The 26,197-nt window shown below is 35.9% G+C and overlaps 3 protein-coding genes and 1 long non-coding RNA gene across 6 annotated transcripts; 1 reads left to right on the top strand and 3 right to left on the bottom strand.

Moving 5' to 3' along the window:
* Positions 1-234: 234 nt before the first annotated feature.
* Positions 235-11,324, bottom strand: LOC104087576 (subtilisin-like protease SBT6.1). The gene is made up of 11 exons (XM_018767894.3): positions 11,102-11,324; positions 9,660-10,515; positions 8,470-8,598; positions 8,150-8,302; positions 5,477-5,593; positions 3,997-4,181; positions 3,182-3,445; positions 2,048-3,101; positions 925-1,419; positions 775-835; positions 235-696 (listed from the first exon to the last, which is right to left on the bottom strand). Exons 2-11 carry the CDS (start codon positions 10,206-10,208, stop codon positions 611-613), a joined length of 3,093 nt encoding a protein of 1,030 aa, XP_018623410.1. The 5' UTR covers positions 10,209-10,515; positions 11,102-11,324; the 3' UTR covers positions 235-610.
* An 820-nt stretch (positions 11,325-12,144) lies between these two features.
* On the bottom strand, positions 12,145-17,032 carry LOC104087575 (small ribosomal subunit protein uS12). The gene is made up of 4 exons (XM_009592088.4): positions 16,877-17,032; positions 12,739-12,894; positions 12,513-12,639; positions 12,145-12,422 (listed from the first exon to the last, which is right to left on the bottom strand). Exons 1-4 carry the CDS (start codon positions 16,879-16,881, stop codon positions 12,282-12,284), a joined length of 429 nt encoding a protein of 142 aa, XP_009590383.1. The 5' UTR covers positions 16,882-17,032; the 3' UTR covers positions 12,145-12,281.
* A 1,851-nt stretch (positions 17,033-18,883) lies between these two features.
* On the bottom strand, positions 18,884-23,537 carry LOC104087574 (interactor of constitutive active ROPs 2, chloroplastic-like). Of its 3 annotated transcripts, XM_009592085.4 has the most exons (5): positions 23,395-23,532; positions 22,181-22,234; positions 22,039-22,080; positions 21,040-21,217; positions 18,884-20,667 (listed from the first exon to the last, which is right to left on the bottom strand). In XM_009592085.4, the coding sequence occupies exons 3-5, from the start codon at positions 22,056-22,058 to the stop codon at positions 19,054-19,056; spliced, it is 1,812 nt and encodes a 603-aa protein (XP_009590380.1). In that variant the 5' UTR covers positions 22,059-22,080; positions 22,181-22,234; positions 23,395-23,532; the 3' UTR covers positions 18,884-19,053. The 3 variants fall into 3 exon arrangements, with proteins under 3 accessions (XP_009590380.1, XP_009590379.1, XP_009590382.1); XM_009592084.4 differs by lacking the exon at positions 22,181-22,234 and having other exon boundaries at positions 23,395-23,537; XM_009592087.4 differs by lacking the exons at positions 22,181-22,234; positions 23,395-23,532 and adding an exon at positions 22,629-22,995.
* Positions 23,398-24,196, top strand: LOC138906408 (uncharacterized). Its single transcript, XR_011413752.1, has 2 exons — positions 23,398-23,514; positions 23,598-24,196. It is a non-coding gene; the product is annotated as an uncharacterized lncRNA (long non-coding RNA).
* The last annotated feature ends 2,001 nt before the right edge of the window (positions 24,197-26,197 follow it).

Consider the following 26,197-nt stretch of genomic DNA (forward strand, 5'->3'; position numbering starts at 1 on the left):
AAAGAGAAATACTTTTCTAATTTATTTCGATATCATTATTTGAGTGTACACTTACATCTTTGTACGAAAATGTTATTGGATTGGTTTTTGATTGAGGGGCAAAAATATCATTCAGCTTTATCGGGGCATTTTAGTCTTTCAACTTTCACTTTGAATGTTCCCAATGATGATATTATTGATGGTTCGCGGTCTTGCTCATGGTCTATTGCCAATATAGTAGAAGATATCCAGAGATTAATGCGACAAGGTACCTTTTATTTCAAGCACACTTTGAGGGGAGGGAATGCACTAGCGGACTACATGGCGGACATTGCTTTTGATGGTGGTGAAGTGAATGTCACCGCCATTAGCAGCTAAGAAACTCTTGAACATGGATAAGCACCAACTTGCATCGATATGAGGAGGCACAGTAATGCTAAAATGTAGAATACATGTCAAATTAGGGCTATAAATTAGTAAAATGAGAGCCTTGGCGTAACTTGTAAAGTTGTTGTCATGTGACTAGGAGATCACGGGTTCGAGCCGTGGAAACAGCCTCTTGCAAAAATGCAAGGTAAGGCTGCGTACAATAGACCTTGTGGTCCGGCCCTTCCCTGAACCTTGTGGTCTACTATAAGGCTGCGTACAATAGACCTGAGCTCGATCTTCTCCTCCTCCTGCCACGCTTTTGCATGCGCCAGAATAAGAGCAGTAGACCTAATAGTATTTGCAAAAGTTCATAAGAATAATTAACAGAACTATGTGAATCATCAAATAGTACAATGTTGCACTTACCAATTATGGCAACAATTGCCCGCACAAACCAGTGACTAGCAACCAGAAGAGGAACGTCAATCTGCAATTGAGGAAAAATGAAATTAGCTATTACATCTGTTTAAAATGAGTCTCATAAACAAATGACTAGTGACTACTAAAAGTTCTTACATCATCTTTGTAGAATGAACTCCAGTACTTGTTCTCAAGAGAGTCACCATTCTTCTGAGCTGAATTAGATATTAACCAAACCGGTGTTTCAACAGTAGAATTTAGACCTCCACCCAAGTCATTGACAGGATAGGCGGGCAATCTGCGGTTCTTTCCCTTGGCCTGTAAATTGTAACCCTTAGTTTCCCATATTTCAAATCTTGAGTCACGCCCGCAGATCAATTCCTTTCCGACAACACTAGAATACATAGAAAAATTCACATCTGTTCTACGCGATGGTAGCTTGTTCTTATCAACATATAATGGTGTATTTTGTCTAACTGAATCTGAGAAAAGTACAGGATCTTTTTTATTTCTGCTAGTAAAATCTAATATTTTCTTCAGAAGCCAATAACAATCGGTAACCATATGGCTGCCGTCCAAACAGTTTGAGTCCCCATATACTGCAACTCGGCCCCCATCAACCTCCAAAAGACCAAGAATAGGTGAAACTATCTGCATTCATAAAATATATTGAGTTAGATAGGCAGCTCAACTACTGCCTAGAAAATTGATAGGAATGCTAATATTATTGGCATAATCTTCATTGGATAATGTATATTTTTCCCAGTGTCCTTTTGTGCAATTTAAAGCAAGTAACAACAGACAATTATTTGTTTAAGATATTGAAGATTGAAGTACAATTCTATGTCATAACGAAAAGCATACTTCCCTTCAGTTACCCACCAAAATAGCAGTACAATTATCAAAGCTTTATGAAATAAAGTCGACTTCTAGAACACAACTTGGAGAGGCAGACAGTAGCGGAAGGTGGTTGGACTAACTGTAACACATTGTGTTTAATCTGGTTTAAAATGGAAAAAAAAAAAAAAAAAAGACAATAGAAAATTACATACACACGCTTACGGAAAGCTAACTCACTTCAAAGTGCTTCAGCATTGGATTAGAGTACCCTAAAACACTACAGCCTCAAAGAGATACTCAATATCAGTTCAGGGATAAGCTAAAAGAGAAGTTTTGACAGTGTCATCTAACTCTTACTAAAGAATCTTGTGGCTTCTATGAACCTAAAGGTGAGGGATAGGTTAGGAAAAACTTATTATGAACAGTCTTCTTAGCTCACCTTAGTCATGCTCTGAGTGGCCCTGCTCTCTGATCTATCCAGGAAGGGGAAGCGGTGCAAGTATCCACTGCTTGGGAACTTCAAAATATCAGCCCCAGATGCATACTGATTTTGTTTATTGGAGAGGACAAAATCACCATTTAGAATTTTATCACCAAATGCAATCCCAAAGGTAGCCAAAAGATCATTCAGGGCAGGAACATTGGCACCTCCAGTTACTGGTGTCCACCAGCTATGGGTATTACCATCAAAGAACCTCATCTTTACCATTGCATTCACATTATACCAGTCAGCAAATACAGCTAGACCAAGACCTGAAGTAATGACATCATCTCTTAACTTCTTGATCTCTTCAGGGAAGTACTCATCCTCGAGATCCACCAGGAGAAGCGTTCCATACTGGTTCGCATCAAAACATGTGAGAGGGGAGCCAAGAGTTTCAATATAGTATCCAGTATCCCTTAGCATGTCAAACAGTGAATGAAAATTTGTATGCAGGTGATCTCCATGCCAGTCGAGCATGTCATTCCTAATATCCAAGGAGTCTATCGGAATATAACCAGGCGGATACTTGATGCTGTGAAATTGATCCCATAATATTCGTGCAGATCTTTGCGGAGTAGGAATTACTTGCAGTTTCAAGTGCAGGACACAGGTACTAATTCGACGACTCTTTTCTCCTACAGCTGGTGGGCTGTAGATTTTGACAGTTATGTTGCCTTCAATTTCTCCTAAAAACTGAGCTCCTTCTTCTTTGATTTGCATGTGTAGTGATAGATAACCACTCCAAGGCCAAATGACATCTGAATAAGTAAAACGGATGTTAAGAAGGTTACCTTCATCATTGGAAGGATGCCAGGTAGGTGGGCTCTCGACGTAACCAATTACACCCATTCCATTTAAAATAGTGGCATTAAAGATAACTGGCATTGCACCCGCATAAAGTGGTTGACGGCAAAATGGCCAAGAGTAAGGGCCATCAGTGTAATCAAGAACACTGGGAAAGATGCTTGCTCGAGGTTTATAGCTCTTCAAAATTTTATAGGACTCCAACCTGTCATTCACGTTGAAGGTTGACAAAATATAACTATGCAGTGAATATGTTTGAACAGCAGGAATAAATACAAAACTTACAAATTAACCCTGCCAGCACCCTGCTCATATAAGTTGGGACCAGAAAGCTTAGCGGCCCCCTCAACCAGCACTTGTTTGACACTAGCTGGATTTAGAATGTCCTTTCGCTTGCTCTCAGGTATGATACTAACAAGGAGACATACTATGCCAGCAACAACAGGACTCGCCACACTTGTGCCAGATAATCTTTTACAACCTGTGGTGATTTTGGATCCCATGATCTCACGTCCATATGCAACAATGTCTGGCTTTACACGACCATAACTGTCAGGGCACAGTATTGTTAAGAATCTATGGTTTGATAGACAAGTGTAATTATTGAACTGTCATTAGAAAAGCAAGAACCTAAAATATCAAAAATAGAAAAAGAAAATGAAGCAAAGAACTTAATTGTGAATTTTTTCTATTTTTTAATGTTTACAGTTCATCTCTATTCCTTTTATTTTTTCCTTAGAAGCTGAGTGCATAAAAACAAGACGCATTCAACAGATGCCATACTCCTGTTCATCCACAAAGATTTTGCCATTTTCACCCATCATTTTCCGCTCAGCAGAATTTTACTCGAAACATCAAAACCATGGATAAAACAAAGCTCATAAAATGCTCGTTTGTTTCGAAGAGCTGATTTTTAAAGGCATCTTTTTTTAATGAAGCTGGTACATCCACACACTCATTGACTTCCTATGTGGTCATATACAGAACACAACTTTAATACAGGGAAGGAGAGGGCAGAAAAATAAAGGACTAGTCTGTATAACGACTATACTCCAGTGAAAAGAATAATACATAGCAAAGAAAGGAGAAAGGCATGATACCCATGAGGAATCTCCCAGGTACTCATTCCACGTGAAGAAAATGACGCTATATGATTGGTTTGATCAATGGCACCAACACCAATAACATCACTTTGATCTGCTGGATTGTTAAGAGTACCATAAAGTGGTCCATCATTTCCAATAGCGGAAACCATGATAATATTGTTTGCAGTAAGCTCCCAAACCTAGCAAAAATATTAATTACGTCCATAAATATAAAGCAACTATGAAGAGAGACTTATATATTCAGTTGCTTTATATTGAGGTGAGATTAGATAAGATTTCCACCTAAATGCATAAAATTCAAATATCTAAGCTCAATTTTCCATGAAAATAGTATGATCCATGAAGATTTATCACATCAAATTTAAATAGAATGGTTGAAATGGAGAAGTGCTATGGAGGTTTCTGCAATAAGAGGATACCTATCAGAGTGAATGACAAGTTAAGACAATGGTTACAAGACTAGAAATATTATGGCGGAGTACAATGTTTGGCTTTATACTAGAAAGATGAGCCTCACCGAAATGCATATGCAAGATGGATGTATGGTCATACAAGTTTTCAGAAAACCAGCAATGATTACATTTGACAGAACATAGAGGATAAAATAAGAAAATGTAGTTGAGATGATCTTATTATGTCCTAACTAAACCTCCAAAGAAATTGGTCTTTAGGTGTGAAACCATGATGATTGAAGGCGCCAAAAGAGATGCATACCTAGAATCACAAGGAAGTAAGCTGTCTCAGAAGACCTTTAATCTCGTAAAATTCATGCAGACTCAAAAGATCGACTATTAATCAAAGTGTAGTCATGGTAGTGCGCTTACTTAGGTCCAGTGACTCTAGGAACTTTTATAGACTCTCTAGAAATTTGTATGTCAGTACAAAAGAACCTCTAGATTTATACATATACAAACTATTGCATATTAAATGACACCAAATGGAGCAGAATGGATGATGAGGATTCATTAGCCAACCCAACTAGCTTGGAACTAAGGCGTAACTATTGTTGTTGTTGTACATCTCATCAATAGAAAGGTGAAAAGTTCTGCTAATGTTGTTTCAGGTCCTGCTGAAAGGAATGCTAATTTCAGTGAAATGACAGGCTTAAACAACTCAGAATTTTTCTACAAAAATGAGTACTACATATAATATACAACCCTTGTGTTTAAGACTCCATGACATAGTTCAGCTTGCAAAATTAATAGATCTCATGAAACAAATGCCCCAATAAGCTCACCAAAGGTAATTAAAATCCTTGTACTACATAAAGAAATATAAGATTAACAAGCTGCCAATTAAAATCAAAGTTTTAATACTTCCAAGACCATAAATTATACCGAAACTTAGACAATAATTATGTGGAGTCATGGAACAACAGCAAGATTATTTCAATGCCTAAGCTGTAGACAAAATGCAATCCAATATCATACCACATAGAAATAATAAAAATAAACTAATAGATCAGTTACCTCACCTTTTCCACAAAAGGGAGATCCAAATAATCAGGTCCACCGATGCTCAAATTCAGAACATCCATATTGGTTGCAATTGCGTAATTAAATGCATCGAGAAACCACGACGTGTAAGAGACCTGCGATAAACTGAAGAGACATTTCTCATAATGCTAAATTGATCATTACAAGATTGATCTTTTTATTTTCTAACCTTTTTATTGTTATTTTATAATAATGGTGTCAAGGCCAAACTTGCCACATCTCGACTATTCCACCGGGTACCTGCAACCTCCCACTAGCACAGGTACCGGGTAACTCCATGGGTAGATATCATGGGCTGGGATTTGAACCCTAGTCTCCAAGATTTTAGCCCACTTCATTGAACACTACCCCTCCACCCTTGGGTGCTACAAGATTGATCTTTTTTGTGTGAATAGACTCTCTTTCAAACCCCCACATCAAGGGTTCGAACCCGTGATGCGTCTAACCACGCATCACTTGCTGCTCTCTTACCACTAGACCAAAGCCCGGGGGCAAGTACTCCATATCATCTTGATTGTCCTTAATTGCAGATATGATCTGTATCTACTGAAATCAATAGATTGTGTAGAAACAATGATAGGTAGCTTAAGTGGAACAACTGAGGTCCAAGATCAATAAGGTCTTTGCCTCAAATCTCCATGAAAGGAAAATAGTATTTAATGCCTCCCTTATGTAAGTAATTTTGTTTTCCAATTTATTATCAGAAACACTGTTACTTGTTATAATATCTAAAACAGCGCATACAGTTGTTATATAACATTTCAAACCGCTTATACCTTGCCAACAGTGGGTAATAGTTTTTTTTTAATCAAAAGATCCACCAGGTTGGTGGGGTTTAGGAGTAGCCCAAACCTGTGGGTAATATTATGTGCTTCCTTAAAAAACGAAATATAAAACATAGATTGCATAGAATTAGAAGAAAAGTTCCTGGCTTTTCTAAAACATAAAAGTAAGCAATGTCCTCCCTCCCCAATCCCCTGAAAAATAGTTGCATTTTGATCATTAAAGTAATAATAAGATGGCAGAAGAAATATTATATGTGCAATAACCTAGCAAGTAATATGGACCCCACCACTAACTACAATCAGTGTGCTTGGCCTCGGGAAAGGGTATGAGATAAATGTGCATATCAAGGTTCATAATCTTCCAAGACTTTACAGCTACACGACAATAAGTTAGAGCTTGCTCAAAATAAGCTGCAGAAGCAAAACGATTGGGAAGAGGACACTGTATCTTCGTTACTGTTATAGCTTCACAATACAATGCCTGTATCGTCTAGATCTAATTCTCTTATTTGGAAGGGTGATGTGAAAGGGAAATTCACCATGAAAGGGTGCTATAAACTTCAAAGAGACCTCTCAGCCAGCATCCCTCTTTGGCCGTGGAAGTGCATTTGGAGGAATAAGGCACCTTTGAAGGTAGAGTGCTTTACCTGGTTGGTTGCTCATGGAGCATGTTTAACTCATGAAAATCTTCAAAAAGAGGGGTCACTATGTGTAGCAGATGTCCACTTTGTGAAGGGCAGAATGAGGATATTAAGTATTAACCACCTATTTATTCACTGCTCATTCACCAAGAAAATCTGGGACCTCTTTTTCAGCATCTTAGGAGTTAACTGGATAGCACCAAATACAGCTATGGAATTGCTACAGTGCTGCCTTGCTGGTGCATCAAAGGGATGGAAAGACAAAAGTAAAAACTTGGAACTCTATTCCCTGCGCTCGTTGGTGGGTAATCTGGAAAGAAAGGAATGCAAGAATTTTTGAAAGCAAAGCTGAATCTGTAAGTAGCATAAAGCTATGTTGCTCAGACTCTTCAAAAGTATTGCCGGATGCGTGTCGGATCCTCCAAAAGTAGTGTATTTTTTTAGGATCCAAGACGGGTGCGGCAGCATTTTGAAAGTCCGCGCAACAAAGGTATAAAGTACAGATGCATCTCTCTTCTATTTTTTTGGTGTAACATGGCTAGGGCAAATGACATAGAAGCCATGATAGACTTTTTTGAGTTCTTTACATTTGCAACTGTAAAGGCTGTTAGTACTTTTTCAGCATCTCCTTGCTGCTGGGTTATCAATAAAATTACCTTTAACAATCAAAAAAAAAGGGTGCAGAAGCAAAACTTGTCATTTACGGAGACTAGGCAATCTAAAGTACTCTTTCTTCCATTCCAATGCCATCAGGGTTGTTGGGATTGAAGATGAACTTTTCATTAAAGACTATAAAAGGGCAGCCCGGTGCACTAAGCTCCCGCTATCCGCAGGATCCGGGGAAGGGCCGGACCACAATGGTCTATATTAAAGACTATGATTGCAAGAATTTGCTATATTAGGTTCACCATATTCATGAGGCAGATGTGGCGCACTCTACTAGCAGCAAAACTGGAGGGGGCGGGGGAAGGGAAGGATCTTAACACATCAAGAATTTGCCTTGCTGATATTAACAATGAAAGGACCTAATGGAAATCATCATTAGCACTCAGCAAGCAGCAAACTTGTATAAAACATCAGTACAATAAATTAGAGGCACTAATCCAAGATGCCAGATTGTTGCAGATCTTCAAGTCTCAGCTTACTTAAACAGTTTAAGAAAATAAAGCACCATCACACCCCAAAAGAAAAGGAATTGGAATACGTATTCAAAACAATCCATTACCTGTGCATCTGTAAATACACGGAAAGCATAGATTTCCGCATCTGGAGCAAAACCGAGGCATTCTTCATCCTGACCAGCAATAACACCAGCTACAAATGTCCCGTGTCCTACATTATCATTCAATGTATCTTCATTGGTCCAATTTGTGCGTTCCTGAAATTTAATCAGGTAGCAAGCCGACTGTCTGTTACTAATGAGGTAAAGATGGTACCGCATTGACACGTATGTAAATGTAAATGTCAAGCCTCAAACGTCATTGGATTCAACTACAGCATTTCTTTGATCAAAAAAATATATTAAAAAGAGAAAAGATAAGATACCTTGATATTACGAAAATGCGGGTGATCTGCCCGGATACCTGTATCAAAAATGGCCATTTTGACCTTAGCACCAGTATGCCCTTTTGACCAAAGCTCATGTGCCCCAAAGAGGGATGTGACTTGAGATTTCTGCAAAATAATCATACAGGACAGACAACAAGTTTATCAAGAAAAATACAGCGAACAACAGCAATATGTTCAATCTAAAAATGAAAAGGAAAATAGAGCAGCAACGTGGGACCCAGACACTCAAAGAATGCAGTCCATGCTTTTCAAGAAGGAAGTATGCCCCGATAACCTTGAGGAAATAAGAATGACAAATTATAGACCAATTGACACTCTCAGATCTGAATGTTAAGCTCCAACCAAGTTAAAGTGAGCCTCTTAGTTATCTAAGGATATAGAAGTGGTTCTCTTTAGAGGTAATTTGGTGTCTAGAAAGACTTTTTAAAAAAATGGTCGCTAGAACCAGTGCAAAAGCAGAATATTGGGCCATCGCAGTGACAACTTGCGAAATATATGGATTATCTCACAAAGATTAAAATTTGTACTGATCAGTAAGGTGCAGCTTCTGTGTAATAATCAAGTTTCTCTTCATATTGTGTTGAATTCAGTATGTCATGAAAGAAATAAACAAATAAAATCAATTGTAACTTTGTCAGAGAGAAGATAATCTCAGAAGATATTGGCACAAGGCTCGTGCAGTCGAACACTTAGATTGTAGATATATCCGCAAGTTCTTCACTAGTCCCTGAATTAGTTACATATGTAACAAGCGCTAGAAAGGGAGTGTTAGATAGTTAAGTGTAAATAGGTAAATAGTTATGCTTATGATATCCCACTTCGGGAAATCACAGCTCTATACACCGTAAAGTGTGCCGATAAAAAGAATCAGTTGTAAGAACTTAGTCTTCAACCATTCTCTAATCTTTCTCATATTTTTCTCACTACGGAGTCTCAGCATCATGACAAATTAATAGAAGAACGAACACTTGATTAGACAAAAATAGGAAAAGGACAAAGACAAAAGGAAAATGAATGAGATTAATTTCCTGAGAACATATTCCATGCAATAAAGTTGACTCTATCACATGTCATGATTGCAAAAAGAAAAGTTGCATTCGTTCCAACGACGTAAATTATAGTAAATGCATACATTAAAAAAAATACAAACATATCAGCGGTCTTGCCTGCATTAATAGATGTCTATTCCAGTTAATCTTCATTTCACTAGTGTTGGCCACTCCGTAGTTTTGACCTTCACTGAAGGACATAGCAGTAAAAATCTTTCCTGGCCTCTTCTTCCCATTGGTGAAAACCCCAATCTTCTCACTTTTCTCTTCAAGAACTATCCTTTGATAGCTCAAATCCAATGAAACGTCTTTTACAAGGTCCAATTTCCTAAACTTTTCTAGCAAGAGTTCGTTCACTGATACGTCGATTGCCACCAATCCAAAGTCAGTGAGAAATCTCGCAGCTGGATTTTTCCGCTCAATCCATTGCCAACCCTTAAATTTCAAGTGGTCGTGAAGACAATGCCAATGATCTTCAGCTGTCCTATAATGATAGAATCGAACAATATAATTTCTGCTATCAGATTGTTGCTTCTGGTCATGTTGGTAGCAATCAGAGCTACTAGAAATTAATGGCTCAGACTCTATTGGTGGGTCGACGCAGATGAGTGTATATGCCAGAATGAAGGGGATAAGAGAGAGGGTGATGAATGATTTTTGAGGCATGTTGCAAGAATGAAATATCTCTCATCAAAGCAATGAGGACTGAGAGTAATCAGAGGTCTTAACCTGTACTCGAGCACAATCAAAATCCTGTTCCCTAGTTTACCGTTGTACTTGAATGATAATAATTTGCTTTAACATGGCCTTCATATCCCAAATCTTTAGAAACTATAACCCTCTTGGCCTCTTCAAAACAGGCTCTACCTGCTTCAGCTGATGCATGTCCTCAGCTAACAGTAAAATCACTAGCCTATGATAAATAAAGCTGCTTCCAATTACTGAACTTGCGGCAAGACCTGCGTTCTTGATACTGAAGAGAAATGCAGCATTAGTTCGATAGAAATTCAACAAAAGGCTAAATTCCATACTAATTGATCAAATGAGAACGCCAAAAAAAAAATATAGTGCAGGCAATAAAGGGCATATCATTAACTTATTTTTTTCTAAGTGTTTCTAACCTTTTGGATAATGAAACAAGATATTCTCTCATAATCTTAAAAATTCAGCAGAAATGTTTCCAATATTCCAGCTTTCTACCAAAATGTTGAGGAAAAAAAATATGTGCAGTAACATAGTTCCATCCAGAATCAATGTGGTTTGAAATTTGAAAATTGAAATCATAGTCTGATATGCATTTCACAAATTTTTGGACTTTACACAAATCAACTCACTTTCAACAAAATTATCTTAAATTCGAGAAACCAAAGGTGGTTATGATTCAATTATTAAGCAACATTATGTTAGTTATCTTTCAAGCATTTTTTTTTTGGCCTCAATTTTGAACGTAAATTGAACAACTAAAACTTGTTTTGAAAACAAAGCAACAATGTACGAACTGATCTTATTTCCAAAAAGAACACAAATTGCAGGGTGATGAAGAGAGATTGAAAACTTACCACAAATTCCAAATGAGTGCAAAACTGGAAAAAAAAAATTGATATACAGATAGTTGAGCTAGTAGAATCGGAGACGATGACGGAGAATTTTGATGCTTATACTACAAAAGGAATGAAAGACTGACAGTGAGAGAGGGGGTTTAAAGTAAAATAAAGAATTAAATATATGATATTTATTAATGTTTGATATTAGAATATCTAATTTCAAAGAGATTGTATTGCTGGTTAAAATATGAGAATAATTATTCATGAACACTTTAATTAAGTAATTAATTAAAAGATCTGATTAATCTGCTGACTGATATAAACTTTCATTCTTGAAAAATGTAAAGTCCAAGATTTTGTTAGCTTAAGCAGATTTTGGCATCAACTCCCCGCTTGTATTTGGAAAAGCTTCTTGTTCAAATAGTAATTCATTTTCTCAAATATATTTTCCTGAAAAGCGATTTATCTTAGGACAGTGTTTATGAAAGCCACCACTCACTCGTAAAACAACTCATGCATAATTACATTGTATGTTATTGCGTTAATAATAATATAAAAATTATTATGCGATAACTAATAATATATGAATTGCCTTGCAAAGATTGCACTGCAAAATTAAGTATGAGCTTTACTAATAATTATACATGTATAAATTTAGTTTAAAATTTTTAAATGGAATATGAAAAATTCTTACTATATAATGCAAAGCCCAAATTAGTGCAAAGCAAGCTTTACAGTCATCAGCCTTGTGAATTGTAATTAGCTTATGCATATGGAGTATTTCAGTGAGTTCTCATTCAATTATTCCATTACCTTCTTCGACAGAAGTTTTATTTCATGTCAAATGCAAAAGGGAGGAAAACAATCCAACTACCTTTTGAATTTTGCCTATACCATCCGTCATATTGGTAAAGAGATATGGTCCAATGTGAGACATATCTATAACACTTATAATATCACAACTTCTTAATACTAACGTCGCTGGAACAATTGCCAGATAAACTTCTAGAGAAGTCTCGTTTTTTTGGTTTGGGTGGGGGAGGGTAATTACCACATACTTTAGGGTAACAATATGAACTTCAGGAAAGAACCAAAATTTCCAGTACAATACCTAGATCAAAAACTGTTTGTTCACAAACTCAAGATAGCTAATAGCCTGTTACATGCTTAAAAGTATTTTGGCAAAGAGGGCAACTTAAGATCTGGGTTTCTCTTTCTTCTCCTTGAAGAGAGCCAGAAGAGAGACACCAGAAACCTTCACAACCTTGAACCTAACACCAGGAATATCTCCCACGGCATGTCCTTTACGACCAAATCCAGCGATCAACACCTCATCCTGCAATGTAACAAGGTTAGCAACAAGAAAACTGAAAAGAAAAAGTTGAGACATGTGAAGGAGAGAGTACGAGAAAGCAAAAGGACGCACGTTTTCTTCAATGTAGTTCAAACAACCATCGTTGGGGACAAAAGCAGCAATCTTCTTCCCATTTTTGATGAGTTGAACCCTAGCACATTTACGAATAGCAGAGTTTGGCTGCTTAGCTTCAATACCTCTGCACAAGACATTCCAGCAAGTTTGATGGTTAGAGCCAAGTTCTATAAATCTGCGCTTGGAGGACAGTGTAACTATAAACAGAGTAAAGTGGACCTACATCTTCTCAAGCACAATGCCTTTGGCATGGGATGACCCAGCAAATGGCTTCTTCCATTCGTTCCCAAGATGGGACTTCTTGTAGGACTTGTCAGCCCACCTTTGCCTTCTGCGGTGAGACTTCAGCTTGCGTCCAGCTCCCATACCGCGTGTCTTCCTGCAAAATTTTACCCATAATGACATAGTTTAATGAGCAATATGGCTATGCATTCCCCCTTCAACTAGTACCTTCTCAAGAAATCATAGGAATCAAGAATGAACTAATCGTCCAAAGCAACACAAACATAATCTTAATGGGCAATGATCATCTCTCCCAACCGCAAAGATCTCTTAATTAGTAGCTTAGAGTTTGTTCTTCAGAGCTCGGCCAGAAGCTTACAAAAAGAATTTTAGGTCCATTTTGGGTTGAGGGAAGTGAATTAATGAGGGATTTTTATCAACAAATTTCATAGACACACTGTCTAGCATCAATTGATAACAGAAATCCTATAAGATAAAGTAATATAGGAACAGAGATATAAAGAGAGGGAAGTAGAGACTATTTTTTGATTGATAAGGATGTAGAGATTATTATTAGTTTATCTCACTCAAGTTGTATGTATCATCGAGCTAAGAATACTTTATAGAGTGCAAAATCTATCCCAAGGGTCACAAGATTGAAGTAGACAATTTAATAGATAACTTATTCTATGAACCATATAGAGCATAATGTATACATTGTCTCCTTAACTCTTCTGATTCTTGGGGTGAAGTTTGCATCCTAAAATAGGCTATCTTAGCCCTATGAAATACACACTTGAATGAGATTATCTAATACTCCCTTCGTTTCAATTTAAGTGAACCTTTTTACTTTTTAATCCGTGCCAAAAAGAATGACCCTTTACTTATTTGAAAACAATTTACCCCCACACAAAATGTGTCTCAATTTACACCACAAGTTTAAAAGTCTCCTCTCTTTTCTTAAACTCCGTGCCCGGTCAAATAGGTTCACACAAATTGAAACGGAGGGAGTAACAATCTCCACACTTACTTTGGTAGATCCCAAGTCAACAATGATCAAAACAATTGTTGTAAATTCATGTAGTAATTCATTAAGAATTGGCAGGATCTTTAGGGGAAGCAGACAAGAGATGTAGGAAAGCAGTGTGGACGGAAAACCCGTGTTGATAATGTGTTTAAGACAATACTCCCTGTTCGAATTTATGTGGTAATTTTTCCTTTTTAGTTCGTACTGAAAAGAATGGTAGCTTTCTATATTTGAAAACAATTTAACTAGAACTTTCAACTTTACCTTAATGATAAGCTTTTATAGCTAGACAAATGTAATGGCATGTTTAAGACCAGAAATGACAAAAGTCATTCTTACTTTCTTAAACTCATTTTCCAGTCATACTATGGCACATAAATTGAAAAGGAGAGAGTAGTAAGCATAGCAAGAGATATGGAAAAGATTAGTATTCTCACTTGAGGCGTGTTCTTCATAGGGTTAAGAATATGTATAAATGAGTGATAAGTTAGCAATGTATCCCCTTTTAATTTTCCTTTAATATCCTCGTAAAGCCCATATCATCTCTTTAATGGTAATTGGTGAGACTGTTTCGTCCATTCACCCAAATTTGATAAAACACGCCCTCTTCCCATCATCTAGGCCTCTCTCCACATTCCTCATTGGCAGTGAAATCAAAAGGTCATGTTCATTTTTGGGCGAACTCATTTTCACCGTCGACAACTCCTCTTTGTTCGTTAGCCATTACAATTTTAATTTTCTAATCTTTCCTCTTCTTCGGCGGTTACTCCTCTCTATTTCGAAAAATACCTTCTTTACCAAAACAAAAATTGGCACCCCTTCTCCATTCTTTCATATTTACTAATGATTTACTATTTTCCATTTCTTTTTCCAGTTAAATCGTACTCCATTTTTTTCCAACAAACTTATATCCAATTCTTTCTTCGACTAATACAAAACCATAAGTCCATGAAGACCAGACTCTAAAGAAGTCAACTTTATAGTCTTTGAGCTCTAACTCATGAAAAAAATGGTGATTGTATATCTGCATTTAATAGATTTGCAGGAACACAAAGGAGAAGAAAGAGAAAGAAGGACCAAACTTTGGTATTTAGGGTATAACGATGAAAAGCCCAACATTTTAGTGTCTTAGCGATGTACTCATAAAGATGTCAAAGGAAAATTAAAACGGGGACAATGCTAACCTACTATAGCAATGTAATAGGTTAGCAAGACCCTATATATACAAATATATATATATATATATATAGGGTTTTGCTAACCTACTAGATGAGTGTACTAAGGTAGCACTCTTCCCATTTTTTATTTCCTTGACCTTAAATACCCTTACTATTTCTTGTCAACTTGACAAAGATAGGACCTTTTTGTAATTGTAACACAACCCCCCATTTTCTTTTCCATGATTCTCCATTCTCATCTAAAAGGTTAGCAAGACCCTATATATATATATATATATATATATATATATATATATATATAGAGAGAGAGAGAGAGAGAGAGGGGGTTTTGCTAACCTACTAGATGAGTGTACTAAGGTAGCACTCTTCCCATTTTTTATTTCCTTGACCTTAAATACCCTTACTATTTCTTGTCAACTTGACAAAGATAGGACCTTTTTTTAATTGAAACACAACCCCCCATTTTCTTTTCCATGATTCTCCATTTTATCTTCAGTTTAATTGAGGATATTAATGAATAGAATTTGGACCATTTCTCGATTTGTGCCTATCATTCCATGTTAATCTTTTCTGCATCATTTCCAATTTTAAAATCTTAAATAGAATAATATATCTAAAGGCTTGTTTCTCTTATATCTGATTTTGATGTAATACTTTTGGATATTTTTTCTTTAGCCAATAGTTTCATTTGGTGGGTAAAAGTTGCAAGTTTTGATAATCATATTTTAGTAAAATCGAAGCATTAAAACCTTTCAAATAAACTTGGCTCTGTTATAGATGAACTTGGTGTTTTTCGGGTTAATAAGAAGGGTATTTAGGTAATTTAACCTTTTGATTTAAGGTTCATAATTTTTCCATTCAACCATAAATGGGTTTTCCAAAATCATATGTACTAAATGATTTGAAATCCACGCGTAATGCATGTGCTGAAAAACTAGTATATACATCTATATTTGCATTTTTACAAACGTAAGAATCTAAACTAAAAGGTTAAATTACATAAATACCCTTCTTATTAACCTAAATACCCTACTTATTAAAAAATATCAAGTTTATCTTTAAAACACCAAATTTATTTGAACAAGTGTATCCTTCTAAAAGCACCACATGTATAGGATCTAAAATCCATCTTAAGAATCATAAGGATTAAGTACACCGACTTCATACACACATGTATAATTTACATGGTTCATGGGAAAAGAGGTATAGGATTAGTTTAATGTATTCACAACACTCTGCATTATATATCCATAACCCAACATGTTGGGACGATCTGTTTCAAGATAATAAATCCAATGAACTGTGTAGATTATACGTATATCTATTACACTGTCTATTCAAGTCTAGTGACTATTGTGGTGGATTTTGCACCATAGAAGTAGGTACACTTAGCCTGTGAAAGATAGGGTTGAATAAGATATGAAGTAACAATCTCCACACTCCTTTTTTTATTTCAATCTCTACATTACTTGTTCATTTTTTTATCATTTTGTAACATTACTGGGATTTCCCTACTGAACATTCATGCCATCATTTTTTCCATACAAATGCATTATGCCACAAAGGAAAAAAGCATTTAAATCTGCCAATTTTTGGTACCTGCACAGATCTAACGTACTTAAACACTCACCATATCTACCATTACCATCAGCTTGCAGGGAAAATAAAACAATCAACGTGAAATCATTCCCTTAGATAATTCATTCGATAGAATTAACAATAAATAAGAGTTAATAGAACATATAGAATCAGAATCCCAAAAAAAAAAAAAAAAAAAATCTCTTTTACTTTTTACTTCCATAATAGCGCCACTAGCAGATGATAGCAAATGAGAAAGTTCAAATGGAAGTAATGTATTATGTATAGCGGTGGATAATTGCAATAAGTAAATCGAAATGGAAAAAAAATGGAGGAAAAAGAAGAAGAAAGTTTACCCCATGTTTGCTGAGTGACAGAGGACTCCAACTTCAGACTCTTGTTTGATATGTTGCTGATGAGGAGAAGCAGCACACAGCAGCCTAATAAAACCCTAACCTATCCATAAATTAGATCTGGGTTTGGGCTGCTTGAGGAAGTTGGGTTCTAAGAATGCTTTGGGGCGAAGTGCGTAGCCACTTTTAAGTCTGTTATTTAAATTATATTCATACTTTACAATATATTTAAAGATTAGCCAATTCATCCAAACTTCAAGAATCAAGATTAAGGACCCGTTTGGTCATAGATTTTGCCAAAATAAACTTGATTTTTATTTGGCAAACACATGTTTGGCCATAGATTTTGCCTATATTTTGGCCAAATCTCAAATCCCAAAACCAGCTCAATAGCTTGTTTTGGGCCAAAATATCAATATTATATTTTTTTAAAATTACCCCAAACTTTTGTATTTTATAAAAGAGCCCACCATTTATTATTTTGTAACGATGTTGCTTCGTCTTCTCGGTCATCTGATAGTGTATCATGTAGTTCATTATAAAAATGATAATTTTGTATCAAATTTATTTATGTTCAGGACTATGGTTTGCGATAATATAATGAATGTTATTTATAGTGGTATTGTTGGGTATTTGTGATAGTTTTTAGAACTTATGGGTATAAGTCATGTTTCATATTTTTTCAAACCAAACTTCACCCAAAACAGATGTCCAAACACATTTTCATCTTCAAACCAAACTTCATCCGAATCAGATTTTTCAGAACAAATTTGGGAATCTATGGCCAAACGCTGGCTAAGTATCCTGAATTTTTGATCTGCTAATTTGAAATTCAAAATTAAATGTCCTGAATTTCTGAACTACTAATTTAAAATTCAGGATATTAGATTCAAATTTTTGGACATAATTTTCGAACTTAAAGATTAAAAGTTTATAATTCAGGACGTCGTGTCCTGAAGTTTGAACAAATTGGCTAATCATTAAATATATTATAAATTGTGAATATATTTTAAACAATATGCTCAAAAGTGGCTACCTGATGTCATTTCCACTGCTTTGAGGCGTTTCCTCAGGCCCGCAGTATCCGGCTTCTATAATCGTAAAAATAGCACCGGGTAACCGCTTTTAGATACTCTCTTTAAGATTTAGCCAATTCTTTTAAAAGCTATTTAAAGTTTAGCAAATAATTTGAGAAACTTCAGATTGCCCTCGGCTTCCTCATGATTAGTTATAGTCCTTTGCAGCTCTATCCACTCTATCCCGCTTTTGTAAGTTCCCTCTTAGCCATTCGACTTTCCAAGAGATATAATTTATAAGCTACCATATTGTGCATGTGATATGTTGTTTTAGATGAATTATAATTCATCTTTACATGAAATGTTAATATCGATTAATTAAAATCAAATTATAAGTTCATTAGAGTTTTCTATGACTTGTGTCCAATAATTATGTGTCACACCTTGTAAATGTTGTGTCCATCTTTATTCTTCTCTATGCTTTTATATATTTGATTATGTGTCTTTCATTACGCACACCTTTCGTAACAAATTTATAAAAGAGTTGTGATTGAATACTGCAATCTAGGTTCGACACCTGACATCATTCTCTAATAAAATACGAGAGGAATAAATTTTAATGGTGGATCGAGTTTTATTCTGTTGAGATTAAAATTAAATCCTTCTTGATTATACAAAATGGGAGCCTTGGCGTAACTGGTAAAGTTGTGGCCACGTGACCACGAGGTCACGGGTTCGAGCCATTGAAATCCCTGTGTACAATAGACCTTTGTGGTCTGGCACTTCCCCGAACCCCGCATATAACGGGAGCTTAGTGCACGTTTCGAAGCGATGAATAGATCAAATTCTACTCTTAATTATTTATCTTTGCTTCATTACATTTGCAGATTTGTTGAAAATACTAGCGTACACCAACTACCATATAAACAGGAAATTGTAACCAAAAGAAAGTACAGCACTTACAACCTCCTTCGGAAACACACAGTTACAGGTATTTGCAGATGAGATCATAGAGTGTTATTAATTTCCAAATAGCTATACAAAAATCCGCTAAGCGATTGATATATAGTAGATTTATTAACAAAAACTGGAAACATAAACTACACTATGAGTAATAGAGAAATCAAACAGTGATTATTTAATAGCAACCTGCAAGATAAGCTTCTACTTCTGGCCTTTTTTCAATAAAACACCAATCTTTTTCAACATGTTGCCATTCTTCTTCTTTGGCGATTCATCATCTGTATCTTCAGATAATGGAGAATCCAGCTTCCCACCAATAGTATGGTAATCTAAAGAACCTGTTCTCTCTACATATTTGCCGTTGTTGCCGGTTGAAAGCATAGCTGCAGCTGCCTCAGCAGCTTTCCTCCACTGATCAGCTTGCACTTTTAACCTCCTCAACTCGGCTTCCATCTCGAAGTTAGCATTCTGTGCTGCATCCAACTGCTCGGCAACACGTGCTGCCTTTCGGCTACTTTCATCTGCTTCATCTGTCAAATGTCCTAACTTCATCAGAGCCTCTCTTTCTACACCTCTCGCGGCTTCTGCCACAGCAAGAGTTTCATCATTTACTTTGCTACCCTCGGTTTCCCTCTTCTTGATTTCTGACTTCAGCATCTCATTTTCCTCCTTAATATTCTGCAACTCTGTCTCTTTGTCCAATAAACTCGCCCGCAAATCTCCCAAAGTTGACTCTGATTCCTTCAGTACAGCTACTAATTCAGATTCTCTATCAGCAGACTGTATTTTCTCAACTTGCATATTTAGCTCCTTATTTTCGTCCGAAATATTTTGTAACTTAGCTTCTTTGTTCATCAGTTTCTCCTTTAACTCTTCCAACTCCGCTTTTGCAACCTTTAACTTCGCCTCCCATTCAGCCTCTCTCTGAACTGATTCAGACTTTGATTGTTCAACTAACTCATAAGCACTTCTAATCTGCAAAGTGCTTTGGATATATTCTTCCTGATATCTTCTTTCCGAAACCTCCAATGCAGTTTTCAGTTGGCTTACCTCAAGTTTTAGATTACTGAGCTCAGTTTTGAGTTCCTCGGCTTCCTCATTAACTCCGTCTGCAGTAACTTGAGCGGTTTGGAGCTCACTGACAAGTTCCTCCAATGTAGCTACTTGATTCTTTGACTGTTCTAATTCCAATGATAAGGATTTGCAAGCCTCCATTGCTTTTAGACCTTCCGAACGTAGAGAATCCTCGGTCATCTTTGCTACTTCCAGCTGCATCTGAGCTTTACTCATTTCTTCAAGTGCACAAGCCTCAGATTCTTTGCTATCATTTAGCTGGTTTCTCAATTTCTCGACCAATGTAAGGGTCTCCATAAGTTCTCCCCTTAAGCTTTGAATCTCAGCATAAGCTGATTCAGCGTGGCGAGCTTGATTGGCTTCAGAATCAGCCACTCTGTCCAATTGACTTTTAAGCTTCTGGATTTCATTCATGGCGGAAGCAAGAGCAGCGGAGTCATATTCATGCTGCTTCTGGACAGCCTCGAGTTCAGATTGCCATGCTCGATCTCGATCTTGTGAAATCTTGCGTAGTTCCAGGATTCGAGCATCCTCAGAATCTGAGAGCTCAACTAGTTGTTTCTCGGACTCCTCGAGCTTTTCTGACATGGCTGCAAGCTGCTTCTTAGCTTCTTCCGCCTCTATTTGAGCCCTCCTCTTTAATGACTCGGATGAAGTGAGCTGATCCTTTACCTTCTTCAGCTCATCTTGGAGTTGAGCAAGCTCGGTTTCCAAGTCAGTAACTTTGGTTGGATGCTTCTTCTGTTTATACAAAGTACGAAAAATGAGCAAATTAGCAACATTTGAGGACCTCTAAGCGGGAAACGAGCAACAGAAACAGCAGCATTAAGAATAGAAAGATAATTTTGTAAATTTGGATTTTAAGTTGTATAAGTAGAATATTTCCATCAAATACTGCTAGTACCTTGAACCAGCTAGAGTCAGACAGGAAACCAAAATAAAGAACAAAGTTATTTTAAATGGTTATTTTGAAGCATACTAGTTAAAGCATAAATGAACGTCGTAACTGCCAGTTTGTAAGAACGAGAGTTTTAACTTAATTGCACATATTTGATAGACTTGTCCTAGTTGCAGAAATTTTAATAAGCCTAAGCATATAAGTTTCTTCTTTACCTCCACCACTGGACTTCGTGGAGAACGGCGGCCAACAACTTTGACACCCCTCTCATTAGGTGTACTGGTAGCTGGATTTGGAGCTGACAATGAATCAGCATCTGACCCTGAAGTTTTAAGCTTTCGAGCTGTTTTTGGTGCTGGAGATTTCCTTTGTGGCACCTCCACAGAAATATTCCTTCAGCCAAATACAAGGACAGAGGTAATGATATGTTCAGACAAAAATCTAGTACTTGAAATATATGTGAATCGCCATCAGATTATTGATTTCAAAACCTCTATACAAAAGAACATTGCAGAATTGGCAAATAACATTCCTATTTTCTGGAAACATGTTGTGATCTGGTTTGAACTTGGAGAAGAATCACTCTTGTTATAGTATTCTATTGCTAGGACTAATATGTTACAGAAGCTTGCATGTTAAATGGTCAAAGATTTTCATTCACATAATAGGTAATACGAGAGACGTTGAATCAAACTCTTTTCTTCTTCCCCTTTTTTATGTTATAAGTATCGAACTCTTTTGCACGAATGGCGCACATACTACAGTTACAAACATTGCTCTGAGACCTGTAGTTTGATTTGAGGTATAAAACTTTACTTTACTTCTAGGTACTTGGTAACTTCGTCAAGCCTGTACGCAGACACTGCTGCAGGCGTATCTGTAACTAACTTCACATTATTTCATGCATGAGGTATTACACTCCTTTAGGGTGCGGTCCTTCCCCGAATCCTACGTTAACGCGAGATACTTTGTTCACCGGACTGCATGCCAAGCATGAGGTATTGTAAATTTGTAATTTATTTTATTCACTCTTTTAATCGATAAATCGATCTTCATATACTATAATCAACAACCAATGCTTTCAAAGCTCATGGAAGAAAGGGGAAAAAAATGAAACATGAGGAAGGCTTTTGAATTACATGTAAAAAGAAGATCAATAAATGCAGAGTGGGATACCCATAGACTACTGACAAATCTGATTAAATTAGAAATACCTTGATTTTGGTGTCTGCATATTAATTTCCTCTCAGCAACACCTGAAATAATTCAGAAGATTCCTTGGTTTAGAAAGAAATTTTATTAAATATGCAAATTTCAATCTACATCCAAATTAGAAACCAAACTAAGTAAACACACCATCCCTTCAAAGGAACTCCAGATACAAACTACCTCCACTACCACCAACCAAACCTACAATACAAGAGCAAGAAGCCAAAATACTAAAAAGAGAAAAAATGGAAAGGAAGTTTCAACATAAGAAAACAAATGTCATTATGTAAGCCATATCTAAATTCAATTCTTTTTTTTCCTTTTACTTCATTTCTACTCCTGTGCTTATACTGTATAGCAATAACACTTTTGGACAAAATCATATATGCCTAAGAAAATGATATAGAACCACATTTCAAAAATATTTGAAAAGTCCCATTTAACATAGTAATCACTAATGACTTTATGGAACACTAATTAACACATAATGGGAAATCTTTTGTTGATTCTTTTTTTAAGTTTATAATATCCACATAGATCTCATAAAAATAACAAACAACAGTGTAATCTCATACGATGTGTACGCAGACCTTACCCCTATCTTGTGAAGATAAAGAGGTTATTTCCGATAGACCCTCGACTCAAGGAAAGCAAATTCACAGCTGTGTTGATAAAAATACGGAGATCTCATAAAAATAACCCACTACATAACGTAACAAGTTTAAGCTCTGCTAATATTTAGGCAAAATAAGACCTTATTTTAAGCTATCTAAACCTCCACTTTAGAAGCTGATAAGAAGTTGATTACTTTATGTACTTGTACTTTAACTTTTTTGCTGAAGTAAAAGAAAAACAAAAAAATAAAGAAATTTCAGTTCTCAGGTGATAATTTTTCTCAAAATAAGTTACTTATACTGAATAGATCTAACAAGTCTCGTTTTACTATCTAAACATAACAGAAAACAGAAAACAACAGAAGAAAAAAAAACAGTATGGTGCACAAAGTCCCGCGTTCACGCAAGGTCGGGAAGATCCGCACGGGTGTGACGTAGACAATCTAACCAATGCAAGCATTAATGGCTTCTCCTACCGCTCATACTCGTGACTTTATTGAACTTTGCAAACCTCAAACGCCAACTTACACTTAAAAACCAACTAAAAACATACTCAAGGACTGAAGCTTAATTCTAAAGAAAGCAACACCCATTCAACCAAAAAAGAAAAAAGAAAAGAAAAAGAAACCAAAACCACATGAAAAATGAATGTTTTCAACAACCACTAGTAGTGTAGTACAACAAACACATGAAAACAGAGGGACAAACATAACCATTACAGTATAAAAGAAACAGTTTTGAACTGACCAGAAAGATCTCAGTCAAGTGAAAATAAAGCTTTCTAGTGAAAACCAGCAGCTGCTATCTTTTGCAAAAAAGAAAAACTCCAAGAAAATGCCTAAGGAGAAGAAGAAGAAGAAAGATCCAGTGAGTTTTCCAATTAAGTCACTGTCCTCTTTGTTTTTGTCTCTGTTCTTCACTTGTCTTATATATAGTTCTGTTTTTGTCAGGGAAACGAAGAAAGTGAAAAGATAGGAGTATTAGGAAAAAGATGGAAAGAAGTGCTGAATTGGATAATTAAATTAATACCCACTCTCGTGAAACACGCGCTTTAACCACGCTCTATTGGATGTTGTGGGACCCAAGGTTAGTGAATGATACCTCTCAAAGTTACCGAACAACAACGAGTATAATTTCACTTGTGGATCTGGGGAAAGTAGTGTGTACGCAGACCTTACCCCTACCTTGGAGTAGAGAGGCTGTTTCCGATAAACCCTCGGTTCCATCCCTCCAAGAACTTTCCACCTTATTCTTGGGATGACTCGAACTCACAATCTCTTAGTTGAAAGCGGAGGATACTTGACACTATAGCAACCACTGCCAAACAAAGCACTGAATTGGATGGCTTTCACTTGTTTTCTAGTCCAATGATAGTGACTACTCTACTTCAATCTGTTTTCCATTTTTGTTCTTTCTAATTTTTTATATTTTTTGGGCTTGTAAGTTAGTCTAAAATGAAAGTCAATGAGGAAAAATTACTGCTTCTTTTCTTCCTTCTTCATATTTGGTGGTTTTACATATGAATAATATTAGAGTAAATATTGGTGAATTGTTTTTCGGCATGTTTTTACTGTTTCTTTTTCGTAATTCTTTGTTAAAACTGTTGTGATTTTATTCTCAGTGTGCCGAGGGTCTATCGAAAATATTGCACAATATAGAGATAAGATCTGCGTATATACTATGCTACTCATACTCTACTTGTGAAAACAAACAATTTTTTTTTTTATACCCACAATATTTATTACTCATTTCAAATCATTTTCTCAAATTCAATAAAATATACATCAATTAATATGGGTATTATGGTAATTTATGCACTTCATTTATTATTTCTTAAAGAGCTTAAAAAATTAAAACGTGACAGTAAAAGTGAATCCGATGGAGTATAAGAAAAGTATGTTTAAGTCAGCGTAAACAAGTCCAGTCAGCATAGATAATCACATTCCTCGTTTAAATTCCTTTCAAGTCAACGTATTATGAGGATTTAGGATTTATCATGAATTAGGTAGTTTAACTGGCAATGTGAGCAAGCTCGCACTTAGTTGGAAAAAAAGGCACGAGCAAGAATTTAATATCATTATACAAAATTACTTGCATGTTCATTATATATCAGTGTTTAAAAAGACGTTTTAAAAATTTTTAACATAAGGCAAGGCGTTTTCTTTTATACGGGGGAAGCGTAAGCTCCGAAATGCTGGGCGTGAGCCCCATGGAATTTAATTCTTAATATTTTATATATATATAAAACATGTGCAGGCAGGGGCGGAGAGTTAGCATACGAGACACGGGTTCGGTCGAACCCAATAGAATTTGGTCCAAACTATATATTTGTCTTAAGAAATTCATTAAATATGAACAAATTATTAATTTAGAACCCAATAACTTAAATAGACTAATATCTCGAACCCATAAATTTCAAATCATAACACTGCCTCTATGTGCAGGAACATTATACCTATAACATGACTATAATTAGAACATATTTAGAGTTGTAAGAATGATACTCTATAGTTCCTAATACCCACAGACCTCACGGATCGAAATCTTTTCTAATCGCAATTTCTTTCACTTGCGCAGTTGACTTAATTACGCTAATTATGTGCAGTTTCGTTCTCAATAATTCGACAAATCTTATAATTACTTCAACAAAAAACAATAATACGGGAAATATCGTATAATAAAGACACAAAGCAAATAGAAATCAGTAGAAAGGTGACGTTTTAACACATGATGCCTATGATATATAGGCCAAACAAACTAATTAACTAACATTTTGAAAAATGAAAGGTTAACTAAAAAACATGTAATTTAATTTATTTGAGCCTTGAGAAACGATAAAGTTATCTTTGTGTGACTTATATGTTACGGGTCGAGTCATGAAAACAGTCATTAATGCTTGCATTAGGGTAGGATGTGTACTTCACAGTTCACACCCCTTAGGGTGTAACCCTTTTCGACTTTTCCGGATCCTACATGCACCGGGCTGCCCTTTTATGTGTGCAAGAAGACTAGAGCTGTTTGGTTTTGGAGTTTTGCTACGTCGCAAAAGATTCTTTAGAGTTGTCTCTTTGATTCTAAGGTACCAAAAATCCCAACAAAGATAAAGAGTTGGCGAAGAGAGGATTGTACTTGTTTATAGAGTTCGTTTCGATGTATTTAACCTAATTTGTGTTATCTAGAATCGTGTTTGTTGAAAAAGGACTTTCTTTGTTAGTTATGAACAGTTTTTTTCTTTAATTAAATACTTAATATATGCATGCACCTAACTTGTATCTTCTTAAATGAATTATGCTTCGTTGTCAGTTAGTTATCAAGGTTTTAGTTTTAAAAAAGGATTTTTCCTTTTTTAAATTCATTAACCAAATATATGAAGTCTATTCAGATTTGTTGTGAAAATACAATATACCTCACTTTAGGTTTAAGTCAAGTATCAACTTTTAAGAAAGCCGCAACAAGCAAGTGAATCTCATTTATCATCAATGTACTATTGCATGATTACTGTTATTCTTTTGAATTTCTTACTTCATGTGAAATCTCAGAAGTAAAGATG

The sequence above is a fragment of the Nicotiana tomentosiformis genome, chromosome 2 (genome assembly GCF_000390325.3).
Source record: "Nicotiana tomentosiformis chromosome 2, ASM39032v3, whole genome shotgun sequence".
Classification (NCBI taxonomy): domain Eukaryota; kingdom Viridiplantae; phylum Streptophyta; class Magnoliopsida; order Solanales; family Solanaceae; genus Nicotiana; species Nicotiana tomentosiformis.

Bases quoted from the DNA above. Each gene is read 5' to 3' on its own strand.
- LOC104087576 (XM_018767894.3), bottom strand. From the start codon at position 10,208: ATGCCTCAAAAATCATTCATCACCCTCTCTCTTATCCCCTTCATTCTG. The intron at 4,182-5,476 runs GTGAGGTAACTG...TATTTTTGCTAG, and splicing joins ATCTCCCTTTTGTGGAAAAG to GTTTGGGAGCTTACTGCAAA. The intron at 1,420-2,047 runs GTGAGCTAAGAA...TTATGAATGCAG, and splicing joins CCACTCAGAGCATGACTAAG to ATAGTTTCACCTATTCTTGG.
- LOC104087575 (XM_009592088.4), bottom strand. The intron at 12,640-12,738 runs GTAGGTCCACTT...TGTCTTGTGCAG, and splicing joins GGCATTGTGCTTGAGAAGAT to AGGTATTGAAGCTAAGCAGC. The intron at 12,423-12,512 runs GTGCGTCCTTTT...GTTACATTGCAG, and splicing joins TGAACTACATTGAAGAAAAC to GATGAGGTGTTGATCGCTGG.
- LOC104087574 (XM_009592084.4), bottom strand. From the start codon at position 22,058: ATGCAGACACCAAAATCAAG. The intron at 21,218-22,038 runs GTATTTCTAATT...ATTTGGCTGAAG, and splicing joins ATGCAGACACCAAAATCAAG to GAATATTTCTGTGGAGGTGC. The intron at 20,668-21,039 runs GTAAAGAAGAAA...TTGTATAAACAG, and splicing joins CACGAAGTCCAGTGGTGGAG to AAGAAGCATCCAACCAAAGT.